Here is a 14,754-nt window from a genome sequence, read left to right on the forward strand (position 1 = left end):
TTTGTAACAAACTTTGTGTTGTGTGCTCTGAAGATGCTGGATATAATACCAGCGAAATATTAGCTTTTAAGTTAATAAATAGTTATTTTCTTATCCATCTGTGTTCATATCAAACCGTGAAATCTATTACAAAAATATCTGACGAACACATAAGCCTATCCATGCGTTGAATTAAATGTGTAAACTCTTCCTAGTTGCTTTCACATTTATCTTCTCTTGCATTCAGCATACAAATAAATAGCCTCAGCTCAAAATTAAGGGTCAAAAAGTAAATAACTGGAAAGAAATCACCATGTAACCTTTACAGGAAATGTAGAAAACTGACTGCAGCTTCTGACTTAATGTCCAGCCAAAATTCCTTACAGCTCCATGATATACCCTGTTTTAGGTAATCATTTGAATGCTTAACAAATGAGAACAAGCTAGGAATTTAGAAGTTAGCTAACCAAATCAGTATTCCACATTGGCTTACACATGAATCATGATGGTAAAACAATCGAATGCCATGCTGCCTGGAGTATCATCTGGCTAAAGAAGATTCCTTGGAGTTTCTCCTTCCTTTCCTCCAAGAAACTAGAGTGAGCACTGAAGCACTAACTGCTGGAACAACTTTCAAGTATGTAAATTTAAAGAGATATAAATAGGTATAAAAAAAAAAGCATGAAGCATCAAAGAAAAATAGGGGAGCTAGCAGAGGAATTACACAAACGTCACTGCAACATAAATAAAATGGCATTACTGCGATAACACAGAATAAAACAGATGACATCCTCTTAAACAATAATGAAACAAAATTCTGGAAATACTTCACCAACACCTCGCTAATACTGATTTTAACAAAAAATAAAAAATAAATAACATAAATGTTAGGAAAATTATGCAGATAAAGTCAAGTCTAACTACAGCACACTTATATGGAGCAAACGAATGATTTATTATAATAGAAAATTAGCAAATTTCCTTTAAAATAGCACCGTTGCTGCTGCTACAGACTTTTGGCCAGGAACCTTTTAGTCATTCTTAATAAACAGTGGGTTTAGTAATGGTATTTGCTATAGTAAGAGTTGACTCATTGTTACAACTACAGGCATAAAAAAAAAATGAAATAAGTCACTTACTTATAACAAATGCGAAAAGATTCCAGTTCTTGTTTTAATTCATTAACTTTTGATAATGCAGCATCCCTTTCAGTTATTACTTGACAAAGTGCATCCTATATTAGAAATTCAAATGCTAAATTATTTTACTGCAAGAAACCAAGTTATTAGATTAATGAAGAATTATCAATAATAATTACGTAATTCACTGTAAGTTCTTATTTATGAAACAAATCATATAATGGATGGCCCCAAAAAGGATTGTCATGCATCTTATATCAATACACATTAGCTTATTACTACATATTTAAGATGCACTGCAAATTAATTCAGGTCCTCAATGGGAGGGAAGGGAAATCAGAATTTCAGAGAAAAAAAATATGCAAAAAAAACAAGCATACATGTAAGATTTAGAGCACTAAAAATGCTTAGCACACCATAATACCATATTTTTGAGCCGGATGATGGTGTGATTGTTTGTGCAAATATCTCCCTGCATGTGTAGGTTTTCTATAAACAGAAAAAGATAATGAACCATCAGGAAGGCATGTGACTAGTGTATCTAGGAAGTGCAGACAGTCATTAGTTTCCTGTTTCATTCTGAAGTGGAATTTAGGGTGTTGGCTATTTAAATGCACCAAAAATGTGTCTGAACCATGTAGCCAAATAGGAAACACATCATCATCAACATAGTGCAGCTAAACCATTGGTTTGAGAGTGACTGTATTCATAGCTAGGTTTTTCCAAGTGTTTTATGTAGAAATTGGCTAAAAGGGAAGAAAGGAGAGAGCTAACTGCTATCTCATCTAGCTGTTTGTATATCTTCCCTTTCCATACAAAATAACCTGATGTACTTTACAGTTAAATAATTTAAATATATCGAGGGGGGGGGGGACATGACTTTTGCAAATCCAGTGTTTCAATTAATGGTACATTGGTAAATACTTAAGTAATATCAAAAGTAATCATTATGTCTGAATTCTTTAAGATATGGTTTTTTAATATACCTTTTTTAGGTGAACAGGAAGAACTGTTGACATCTGCCTTGGAGAACATAAAAAATACATTCACCACTATGTCTGCCCTAAGCTATGACAAGTAGGGACTAGTAGACCATTCCTTGGGTACCCCCTTCACACAGGATCAGATGGAAAAAAACAAAAATGTTATACAGAAGTCATTATAAGTCAGAAAGATTATGTTCGGAATCAGCAGCAGCTTTAAAACATTCTCCAAACCTCAACAAGTATGGCTACATCAATTTACCAAAAAATCTGGAAGATCTAATGCTTGTCTTTTCTCCCAATTTTTATCTGTTACAATTTTTTTTTTTTTAAACTAGTCTCACTGTTACACCAGATTGTAGTGGTTTCATGTACTGTGACAAACTGTGTTTGTGTTCTGAAGATGCTGGATATAATACCAGTGCAATATTAGCAAATAAATAAATTATTTTATTTATTTGTGTTGTGAAGTCATATAGTTCAATAAACTTTAACAAGATGGAGAGATATCATTAGCCAAGACAGCAATATCATAGCACAATGTCCATATTGGAAAAGTAAAGTTTTTGACAGATAGGGTTGGAGGCAACAAATCCAAAAGGCCAAGGCTCAATTTAGGTTGTAGAGCAATAATAATAAGATCCAGAAAAATAAGCATTTCCTCAAGATCAAGAAAAATCACCAACTCTGCATCTTAATCTCTATATATATATATCTGTTTTTTTACACCTCAATTTCACTATTAACTCCATCAGTATTAACTGTAGCATTTGAAATAGATCTCAGTTAATTGTATTTAAAGGAAATAGCTCAAATCATACCAGAAACAAACAGGGAAATATCATAAGTGTACAAAGAATGACTATAAATATAAAAGATAATAATGAAGTGTTGGAAGTGCTGTTTACTCAGGTATAAGCAATTTCCTGTCATATATGTTAAGTGAAAGATTACTGAACTTTGCTCTGCAGTGAACATTCATTTTGAGACCGAAAAATACGGAAGATACCTATTCCTAATAAAAACAAACGCTTGGGCAGCACTCATGTCTTTTAAGTAGTGCAAGCTAAGGAAACTCGGGAATGATAAGGATTGCATTCTCATAAGCTCTCTGGTCAGCTTACGAAACTGTCATAGTTTCTACAAAACATTCAGCTTTGAAATAATGTTGGATCTAGTATCCACTTTACCAATGTAATTTTACATTGCCGAAATGAAGCCTTATGGGTCTTTCTTTTAGTAATTAATTCTGTTGTATGTTAAGAGAAGGAGATCCATAGAAGATGGTAGATGTTTTATCATCTAGCCCTACTGCACTAGGGTGAGAAGTAAAAGAACTTTCTTTTAGTTCCTCCTTAACAAATGCTGATTATATGGCTCAAGCCCATTTGTAGAAAACTTTAGCTTTTCTTTCTCTTGCTACTGTTGGATTCTGAATGAAGAGAAATGGAAATTGTTAATATATCTTTCAGAGTCCAACATAATCTACCATTCCCTGAGCAACTTTTGTTTTTTTTTAAACTAATAGTCTCATGCTCATAATTTACTATTTATGTAATTTCTTCTTCAAGTTATGTTAATTGATATTTATTTATTTATGTATGTTTGGGATAAATTACAGTTATGAAAAAATGTGTATTAACATATCATTAATTTTGTGAATTTAATTCCTATAATATATGGTTAGAAACTGTAATATATGTAATTTTGATATATCCAGAAGATTTTTTGTGGTATCATTTGATTGGTTGTTATGAGAGAACATGCAAATTTCTCCTAGCGCGTGCTGGAACGTGAACTGCTATATACGAAGGGAAAAACAAGTTTGATGTGAGCCTAACCGGTGAGAACCAGTTATTGGCAGGAAAAAGGAAGGAGTAGATATGAAACTGTAAGTAAAAACAGAATCGAATATGGAAGTATAGAGAACGGTAGATGGAGACTGGAGAGGAATTTCGACGTGCTGAAAACGGTATTTCAAGGACCGGGAATCGCTTGGTATTTTAACTTACCTTTCTCTGAGTTGGATTTTTACCAAAACTTTCCAACGCCTAGAGAAATAGTGCAAGAAATAGGTTAATACGTATAAAAAAAAAGAAGAAATAAGTAGATAACTTAAACCAAGTGCATAAAGATTATATTCTCCCAAGTCTATATATCAGTCGCGGAATTGGAAGACTTTTTTAAGTTTGTGTTACTACATAGCAAAAGTCAGCAAGGACTTAAAAATTCTTGTTCGATCTACTCATGATGTGTTGAAGCTATATCCTGGTAAGATTATCTTTACTATACTTAGCAAGAAGTAACGAAAATTAATTCCTCCGAAAGTAAATCGTTCCTAGTTGCAGTATTCAGCGAGTCAAGATTTAATATGTGATATGCTAAAACTTTTCCCTCTTCAAATGATAAATGCTATGTTATTGAATTAAGTGTTCATTAACTGAATGAGAATACTGTGAAGCTTATTTGTTGTAATTTATGAATCTCGAACTTACATGAACTAAAATCGATTAACTGAGCCTAGAGAATTATAAATGAATGTCTGAATGTTCATGAGTTGTATTCTTCTGAATATCTTGAACTGATTTGATATTTAAAAATGTTTTGAAATGTAACCTTAATCAGAGTAGAGTTAAGATATAAGTTCTTTGTAATAAGAAGGATAAGATCTGTTAAATATAATCTTTAATTATAAAGTTTAAGCTCAGCTGAGTAGTATACTAAAATCTTAATGAGAGCTCTATATTCGTTCAATTATAATGTTCCTGTTGGAATATTGGGTTATGATGTAATTTATGTGTCACTGCATTAAATAATTTTGTTTGAACTGAATCTTGTATTTGCCTGATTGTTTCATTGCACTGCTCGTTAAAATAATACGAATCGCAATAGAAACCCTATGTAGTAAGAATAAAAACCTCGGCCTAAAATCAGCTTATGATAACCTAATACAGTTGAAGGTTGATTTATCTAAATTGCTCTTGCAATTCAGAATATGGAGTGGTGCTGTATAATATAAATTTTTCTTCATATTCAATTGATATATCAGCCTACAATCAATTAAATACTAATGAGAGAGAGAGTTATAAGACGATAAAATTTGATTGAGCAGAAGTCACGATCCAACAAAATGGTGCAGCAGTCGACAGGATGTTGATTCACAAGTATTAATTGAGAGATTAAGTTTTTTTTTTTATATTTAACTACAGAAATTATTTCCTAAAACTGAGTGGTAAAGTTAAGTGAATCACAGTGAGTTGGTTGTGAAACAAATCAGGCAAAGAATTATAATATGAATAGTTTTAAACTTAAGTTGTGAGAATTAAAGTAGTAAATGATAATCCAATATGGCTCTTGCATCTAGCACAGCAATGGAAGACAGTGAATTCTTCAGAACTGTGAATCCCTAACAGGTCTTTCCTCAATTTTCAGGAGAGGAATCAGATGATGTATTGTCATTTTTTACCTTTATTGAAAAACTCAGAGAGACAGCAAATTGAGCTGACTTTCAGTTATTGATATTGCTCAGAAACAAATTGATTGGTAAAGCAAAAACATTTTCATACTCATCTCCAATACTCAGAGAAATTTGAATACTCAAAATTTAAGGAAATTTTATCTCAATTTTCTAAACTGAGAAGTGTTGGACCAAATCTGTGGAAACTACAAAGGATCGCACAGAAGGATAAGGAGAGTGTTGCCGATTTATACAATCGCTTGTTAACTCTTTCTAACAGTCTGAATGTATCCAATGCAGATAAACCTCATTTGGATTGGGCAGTTTATCAACAGCTTCGACAAGGTGTTAAGCCAGAACTGAGGGAAACAGCCTATAAAAAGAAGATCACCACACTAGAGGAGTGCCTTATAGCTGTCAAAGAGAAAGAATAGATAATAGGAGACCTTTGTCCCTCATCCAATGTAGGCCATGTAAACATCATAGAAAGGACTGATTGTTCCCTAGGCCTACGTGAAAACTCAAAGGAGAATAAAAAGAAAAAGAAGTCCATAATTTATAACCGCTTATCTGAGAGCAATGAACAATCCAACAAAAAGTTAATGAAAGAAGTACAAACCTTAGTTCACCAGGAAGTAGAGAAGTTGCAACAACCAATAATGAATAGTTTTGATGAAGTGATAAAACAATTAGCTGCAATCACTGAAAAATGTCAAGAAGACTACAACCCCAACAGCAGATAAAATTAGCGAGATGATCAAACTGGAAGTAGAAAGACAAAATAAACCCATTTTGGCTAATCTGGATAAGGTAGTGCAAGCTCTAGAGAATGTTAAACAACAGATGTCCATTGATTCTCAACCTCAGACAAGGAGAGAATATCTCACTGATTATAGAGATCCTCCAAAGTGTTTTAGTTGCAATAAAGTTGGACACATTGCTAGAAATTGCTCCTTAAATAAAAGAAATTACTCTAACAACAAATGGAATTCTAGTTTTGGACACATTCCTCACAAGAGCATAATAAGTTTCGAAATTTCCCTAGATTGAGAGAATCAATGATGAGGATTACAGGAAATGTCCAAGGTCATAAATGTAACATTCTGTTTGACACAGGTTGTAATGCCTCAACTATCAGTAAGCAATATTTCCTAAAAATAAGAGATAAATTATGGAAAAACATTACCAATTTAAGGAGACCTGCGAGAATTACTAGTCTCTCTGATTCAAACTCTACAGCATATGAGAAAGTTCGCACAAAATTTATCTACCAGATATTAAACTGTGTGTATATCAAGATTTATTTATTGTCCATTTCACACCTAGCTTGGGCTCTCACATAATATTAGGAACAAATTTTATGGAGAACCATCACTTCTCTTGTGACTTTTCAAGAGGTGAAATATCCCTAATGAATAGAAAAATACATGTTAAAAGAAACAATAAGTCTGTATGCACAGGACGGAAGCAACTAACAAGAAGATTTTGTATACCTAATGAAGAAGAACAACTAACAAGAAGATTTTGTGTACCTAATGAAGAAGAACCACTTAACAGAGTGCAATCATCTGTAGATAAACCAACTGTGAAAGATAGTGATACAAACTCTATTGTATTTGATCAGCCTGCAACACAACTTAACACTGACTTGACATCAAAACTTCAAGTGTCTAATCCTGAATAAGATCTCATTGCTGGAAATCAACTGTCAGTTGAAATTAATTTTGCTAAAGTAACTGCTTTACACATCAGAGCTAAAAATATGAGAACAGGAAGGAATTACAAAAGAATGAGTGATCACAAAGGGATTACTAATAGAACAAAATCACCCAGTCATGAGAACTAAAACTTAATTCTAGTGACAGAGAACAGAACTTCAGCCCTGAAAGGACATTATCACACTATAAGTGAAGCAATCAAAATTCTCCCTATGATAACAACAACAAGAACTCAAGTGGAGAAGTGGAGAGAAATAAATACATATACTGTAATGAGAAATTTATTTTTATTCAGACAAGGCACTATCTGAAACCTCAAGAAAGAAGTAGAAGGTCTGAATCTTCTGCAGGAGTGACCTGTGTGAAAAATTTTTCAGAGGAAGGAAGAGTAAGCCTTTGTTGGATTCTGAATGAAGAAAAATGGAAATTGTTAATATATCGTTCAGAGTCCAACATAATCTACCATTCCCTGAGCAACTTTTGTTTTTTTTTTAAACTAATAGTCTCATGCTCATAATTTGATATTTATGTAATTTCTTCAAGTTATGTTAATTGATATTTATTTATTTATATATTGTTTGAGATAAATTGCAGTTATGAAAAACTGTGTATTAAAATATCATTAATTTTGTGAATTTAATTCCTATAATATATGGTTAGAAACTGTAATATATTAATATATGTAATTTTGATATATCCAGAAGATTCTATGTGGTATCATTTGATTGGTTGTTATGAGAGAACATGCAAATTTCTCCTAGCGCGTGCTGGAACGTGAACTGCTATATACGAAGGGAAAAACAAGTTTGATGTGAGCCTAACCGGTGAGAACCAGTTAATGGCAGGAAAAAGGAAGGAGTAGATATGAAAATGTAAGTAAAAACAGAATCGAATAGGGAAGTATAGAGAACGGTAGATGGAGACTGGAGAGGAATTTCGACGTGCTGAAAACGGTATTTAAAGGATACCAGGAATCGCTTGGTATTTTAACTTATCTTTTTCTGAGTTGGATTTTTACCAAAACTTTCCAACGCCTAGAGAAATAGTGCAAGAAATAGGTTAATACGTATAAAAAAAAAAAGAAGAAATAAGTAGATAACTTAAACCAAGTGCATAAAGATTATATTCTCCCGAGTCTATATATCAGTCGCAGAATTGGAAGACTTTTTTAAGTTTGTGTTACTACATAGCAAAAGTCAGCAAGGACTTAAAAATTGTTGTTCGATCTACTTATGGTATGTTGAAGCTATATCCTGGTAAGATTACCTTTACTATACTTAGCGAGAAGTAATGAAAATTAATTCCTCCGAAAGTAAATTGTTCCTAGTTGCAGTATTCAGTGAGTCAAGATTTAATATGTGATGTGCTGAAACTTTTCCCTCTTCAAATGATGAATGCTATGTTATTGAATTAAGTGTTCATTAACTGAATGAGAATACTGTGAAGCTTATTTGTTGTAATTTATGAATCTCGAATTTACATGAACTAAAATCGATTAACTGAGCCTAGAGAATTATAAATGAATGTCTGAATGTTCATGAGTTGTATTCTTCTGAATATCTTGAACTGATTTGATATTTAAAAATGTTTTGAAATGTAACCTTAATCAGAGTAGAGTTAAGATATAAGTTCTTTGTAATAAGAAGGATAAGATCTGTTAAATATCAAATCAGTTCAAGATATTCAGAAGAATACAACTCATGAACATTCAGACATTCATTTATAATTCTCTAGGCTCAGTTAATCGATTTTAGTTCATGTAAATTCGAGATTCATAAATTACAAGAAATAAGATTCACAGTATTCTGTGAAGAATACTGTGAAATAAATATAGAGCTCAGCTGAGTAGTATACTAAAATCTTAACGAGAGCTCTATATTTATTCAATCATAATGTCCCTGTTGGAATATTGTGTTATGATGTAATTTATGTGTCACTGCATTAAATAATTTTGTTTGAACTGAATCTTGTATTTGCCTGATTGTTTCATTGTACCGCTCATTAAAATAATACGAATCTCAGCAGGAACCCTATGTAGTAAGAATAAAAACCTCGGCCTAAAATCAGCTTATGATAACCTAATACAGTTGAAGGTTGATTTATCTAAATTGCTCTTGCAATTCAGAATATGGAGTGGCACAGTATAATATAAATTTTTCTTCATATTCGATTGATATATCAGCCTGCAACCAATTAAATACTAACGAGAGAGAGTTATAAGACGATAAAATTTGATTGAGCAGAAGTTATGATCCAACACTACTCTTTCGATATTAAAAGTTCAGGAAGATATGAAGCTGTTGCCAAGATTCTGGAAAACTTTTCTCCCAAAGTGTCTGCAATAACTTGGGGATCAGCAATAACACATCCATCATGATCTAAGGTAGACAAGCTGCATGTTCTACATGTTTAATTTTCAAGATTTTATCCCATACAATTTTTGCACTGGTTATTTGATTAATTGATGAAGTAAATTGGATCCAACATTATTTTTGACTCAGATGTCTCACATAACGTGCTTTGGCCCAAGAATGCTTAAAAGCAATTAAGTTTGATGTGGTGGGGTATTTACAAAATAAACCCTATGCTCTGTGTTGATCATTTTTGGCTGCCTGACATTCTGGATTCCACCAAGGCTTTGGATAAAGTGGAAATCGAGATGATGTTCTTGGAATGGAGGCTGTTGCTGTCTGGATAATGCAGTCTGTTACACACTTTACTTCTTCATTGATAAGTGCTTGACTGTATCAGTATTAAATTTTGTAAGATGAGAAAAAGTGCTTCAGTAAGCCTGATCCATTTTCCATATGGACATCCATGTAGGAAAATGTATGGTCCCTGTGAAGATATTGTGCAAAGAACAGGAAAGATCACTTCATTATATGTTTTCTTCGATCCCACATGAGTAGCGGATGAATGGATGAGGAGCAAATTGTAAGATCAACTGCAGAATATGAGAAGGTAGGCATATGGAAGAAGGTATTGAGTCTATTATTCAAAAGGGAGAGGTCATTATTGTCAAGGATTGGTTCAATGATATGACCTTGTCTATTTATGTTGGCACTGCCGCCACAAAATATTATGACCATTAAAGTCACCCATAAGAAGTATGGGTTCAGGCAGTTGCAAGATGAATTTATCAAGATTGATTTCATTTAACTCAACTTGGTGGTAAATAAATTGAACATACTGTAATAAGAAATCCCACAGATGGTAAACTGCTACTGCTTCCAGAGCAGTATTAAGCTGGACATGATGGGAAGGAGTATGACTGCCCACTAGGATAGCTGCTCTTCCAGTTTTGTCCTTGCATACAACACTGAAATTTCTTAAGGTAGTGTTCTCATTGGGTCTTAAATATGTTTCTTGTAGGCAGAAACAGAAAGGTTTGTGTTTCTGGCAAAATCTTGATATCATCAATATTCTGGCAAAACCCACAACAGTTCCATTGTAAAAATTTTCCTATTGTTTTTGGCATTATAGACTTCTTTGGTTTTCAGAAGGCTGAGGGTTTACCTTTATCAGGTTTATATTTATCAATTGTTTTTGGGAAGTATGGATAGCATGACCTCTGGTGTCATCTCTTCCTCTGTAAAATATTCAATACATCTGATGTGAGGGTCAGCTGACAAGTTTAATTTAGTTTCAATGGATACCAAAGTATCCATTTTTTTCTGTGGGGATGTCTGGTGGTTTATCTTTAAGTGATATCTTAGCCATAATTTTCTTGACAAGTGGGTTCTCATCGAATGGAACCATTTTTGGAGTTGTCTCTGGAGTAGGGTTGTAAGCCTTACTCTAGAGTCATGCAATTGATATGCTTAACAGAGAAGCACTCACAACCATAAAGTTCAAATATGGTGAAATTATCAGATGGTGAAATTGACTTAAGTATTTGAGATGCTGTTGACGTTTTCACATTTAGCTTTTTTTTTGCAGAGCAAGATTTGTTATCATGCTCTTTACTACCATATTGGGCACAGGTGGTAGAGCCATGACAGCCAGTTTAGGCATGCACATATTTCTGACATTTAAAGCATCTTAGCAGATTGCAGATATAAATTCTAACAGGGAGTTGAGATACCCTGCTTTTACAGATGTTGGAGGCTTAGATGTATCAAAAGTAAGGATCATTTTCAGATTGGAACCAGGTGATCATCTTTACACATCAGGAAGTGCATTGCTCCCTGATCTTTAAGCTCTGAACATATCTCATCATCAGGAATATCAATGAGATCCCATTTTGATATCACCCCTCTACAAGAATTGAATGTTTTATGAGGTGTTATTGTGAATGGTATTCCACTTACTGATATTGCTCCCAGTAGTTTCTCGGAATGTTGCTGACATGATATTTCCATAAGGATATCACCAGAATTTAGTTTCTTAACAGTTTTGGGAGATCCTGCCAATCCTAAATCCTTTTGAATAAAGAAGGTGACATATTCTCTGTTGGCTTTTCATCTGTTGCATGGATGATCAAGAACACTGGTACATTTATACTAGTATCATATATCTTTTGTTTCTTACTTTTGTTACCAAATTCTATGGTATCAGTACTTAGTTGGGACTTTGTTACGGCCCGTGAAACATTTCAGGATGAAGAATTCATGCTCAAGGGATTTTGGGTTCGAGGCCAGAGTTTTCCACCCACTACAGAGCCACACATGTGCACTAACTAACCAACAAGCAATGACTGTGCTCAGGATTAGAATGCCAGGACTATCCTAGATGCTATGCCAGCACTGCAGCAAGTGTTGGATCCTGACACTAGACTATAGGGTGAGAGACTTACTGCAACACAACAGGCAAGCCTACTAGTCAATCGATCCTGGCCGGGCCATCCAGGATCGCTCGTCTTGCTGAAGCAGAGGCCAAACTAGTGCAAGATTACCAGGATCTCCCTCTTTTCTAGATGTACATGGGTCACACTGCATGGCAAACACAGCAGCAGGCCGTTGAATCCCAGTGATGGGGTCTGGAAGAAAGGATAATAAAAAAAACGCAGGAGAAGTAGATCAACAAATATAGGAAGAAAAGCAAAGAAAAAGAGGAAGAATGAAAATGGCCAGTACCATCACAGGTGCCCCATGGGTGTGTGTGTGTGGGGGGGGTGTAATTCATTAAGGTAATTGCCATCATGTTTCTGTTACCATTGCGATGGTGTTTGGCATGGTATGTTATCTTGTTGGAAGCATCTTTTGCAGTCAGCATGAATGGGTGTACTTGAGTGCTAACCATATTCAGAAAGGATGCAACACCCATCTATTTCCATTAAGGGCAATGGAGGAAAAAGCCCTAGGCTACTACTTCACCATCACTGTATGATAAGTCCATGGCTTTGTATTGTTTTTGCTGCACCTTTGTTGTTCTCTCCATGAAATAACAGAAACTGGAATTAGTATACCATGTAACCCTTCCTCAGTTCTCTAGAGTCCAATGGCAATATTCCTTTGCCCACCTTAGTTGTAGTTGCGTTTGCTGAAAAAAGTGTTGTATCCTCAATGGATGTTTGCTGTTACATCCCATGCAAGATCATGTTCAATGGAAAGTGCAATCAGATACATTTGCTAGCATTTTCTGGTTGCAACTTTGTAGTCACTTGATCAATTGTATCACAGTGGACTTAATGATCATGACAATACAAAAATCATTCGTATTGTCATGATCTAAGCACAATTAACATCCCATCTGATTCCCCCTCGTTATCATTTTCCATATCATTTGAAGTCACTCATCACAATCTTGACCAATTACTTACAGATGTCCAAATTCTGATAATATCTCCCAGAGGCAATCTACTGCCTATTTAGAGCAGCTGTACCTTACATATAGCATAGGGGCTTTGTCCCAAGCGATACCATTATCTGTGTTGAAAGAGTGATTTTTTCCTTTCTCCATTCCTAAGATGTTTCTTTCTTTCTTTCTTTCTTTCTTATTTACTAAACTTCTGCAATTCTGACCTATCTAGAGAAGACCTGCAGAAGCTTAAGACTCCACAGCCAAGAATAAGACTCCATGGCCAAATCTCCACATTCATTACAGACTTCACTTGAACCCTTTACACTGATGTTTTAATAGATAAATTACAGGACACCTTAAAATTCATAACATCAAAGTGTCCTGCAAGCTGGTTCTTCTAGTCTTCTACAAAGGACAGTAATCCCCCCCCCTTCTACAAAAATATTCTGGAATCTATAAAATTCCTTGTTCTTGTGGTTTTTTCTCTACACTGGTCAGACTTTCTCCTTTCTCCATTCCTAAGATGTTTCTTTCTTTCTTTCTTTTTTATTTACTAAACTTCTGCAATTCTGACCTATATGTAGGGAAGACCTGCAGAAGCTTAAGACTCCACAGCCAAGAATAAGACTCCATGGCCAAATCTTCACATTCATTACAGACTTCATTTGAGCCCTTTACACTGGTGATTTAATAGATAGATTATAGGACACCTTAAAATTCATAACATCAAAGTATCTTGCACTCCTGTTCTTCTGGTCTTCTACAAAGGACAGTAATTCCCCCCCCCCCCCTTCTACAAAAAATATTCTGGGATCTATAAAATTCCTTGTTCTTGTGGTTTTTCTCTACACAGGTCAGACTTGCAGCAGAAGTTTTCAAATAAGAAAGGGGGAATGTCTTAACAATGTGGCTAACTGTGAGGTAAAATCAGCACTGGCTTACCCTCTTCCAACATGCATCACGATATCAGGGAGGGAGCCTCTATGCCATATCACAAAGTTAACTTTCTTGCTCGTTGGATTAAAAAATCTACACCATCATTCATTCATTCAATCCCATAGTTCTTGCAAAACACAAACCCAGAACTTACCCTATATGGAAATGATTGATTAGATTGCTTAACATTCTGACTTTAACATTTCAGCTAATCAAATAATGCTAGAAAACATATGCATGCCATATTTTTACTGGCTCCTCATGCTTTGACTGTTAATACTATAACAACTTCTCTTAGTGAGTGTTTTTTTTTTTACAATAATTTGTATTTCTCTCTCTCATCTTTATGCTTATTCCCTGAAGAAGCCAATCATCCCTTGTGATGAAACCAGTCAGTGTTCTGTGTATATTTTTATATAATTTTATTCTGTTAACAACCAATTAAAACCCAATTTCTTATAACATTATCACAGACATTTTTTTTTTAAGGGAAATTTCACTGTGTCACAATTTACCACTTTGCATTTTAGAATGAGTCTTTAATCTCAAAAGGCACTTTACTGGAAGTTTTTATCATGACTAGCTATTTTATTGCATGCACTTTTTTGCAAATTCCAGTCCGAATGCATTGTTATATATATCATCATCATAATCATCAAATTCCTGCCATGTACCCTCAAGGGGTGTACAGGATATGACAGTACTACATGAAAAAATTACATCATTACTAACTTCCTATCTACAATTTTCCTCCAAATCAGTCTGTTACTTGTCAAGACTCCAACATTATCAGATCTTAT

At 34.3% G+C, this 14,754-nt stretch overlaps 1 protein-coding gene across 1 annotated transcript in view; it reads right to left on the reverse strand.

Annotated features, from left to right (window-relative positions):
* Nucleotides 1-14,754, reverse strand: part of LOC150102372 (uncharacterized) — a 211,795-nt gene that overhangs the window by 23,632 nt on the left and 173,409 nt on the right. The window contains exon 10 of the mRNA XM_090399565.1: nt 1,119-1,213. Coding sequence (XP_090255691.1) covers nt 1,119-1,213 — 95 coding nt within the window. The remainder of the gene's footprint in view (nt 1-1,118; nt 1,214-14,754) is intronic.

Source organism: Typopeltis vanoorti, chromosome 10 (assembly GCF_054136105.1).
Source record: "Typopeltis vanoorti isolate ZY-2024b chromosome 10, IOZ_Tvanoo_1.0, whole genome shotgun sequence".
Taxonomy (NCBI): Eukaryota; Metazoa; Arthropoda; class Arachnida; order Uropygi; family Thelyphonidae; genus Typopeltis; species Typopeltis vanoorti.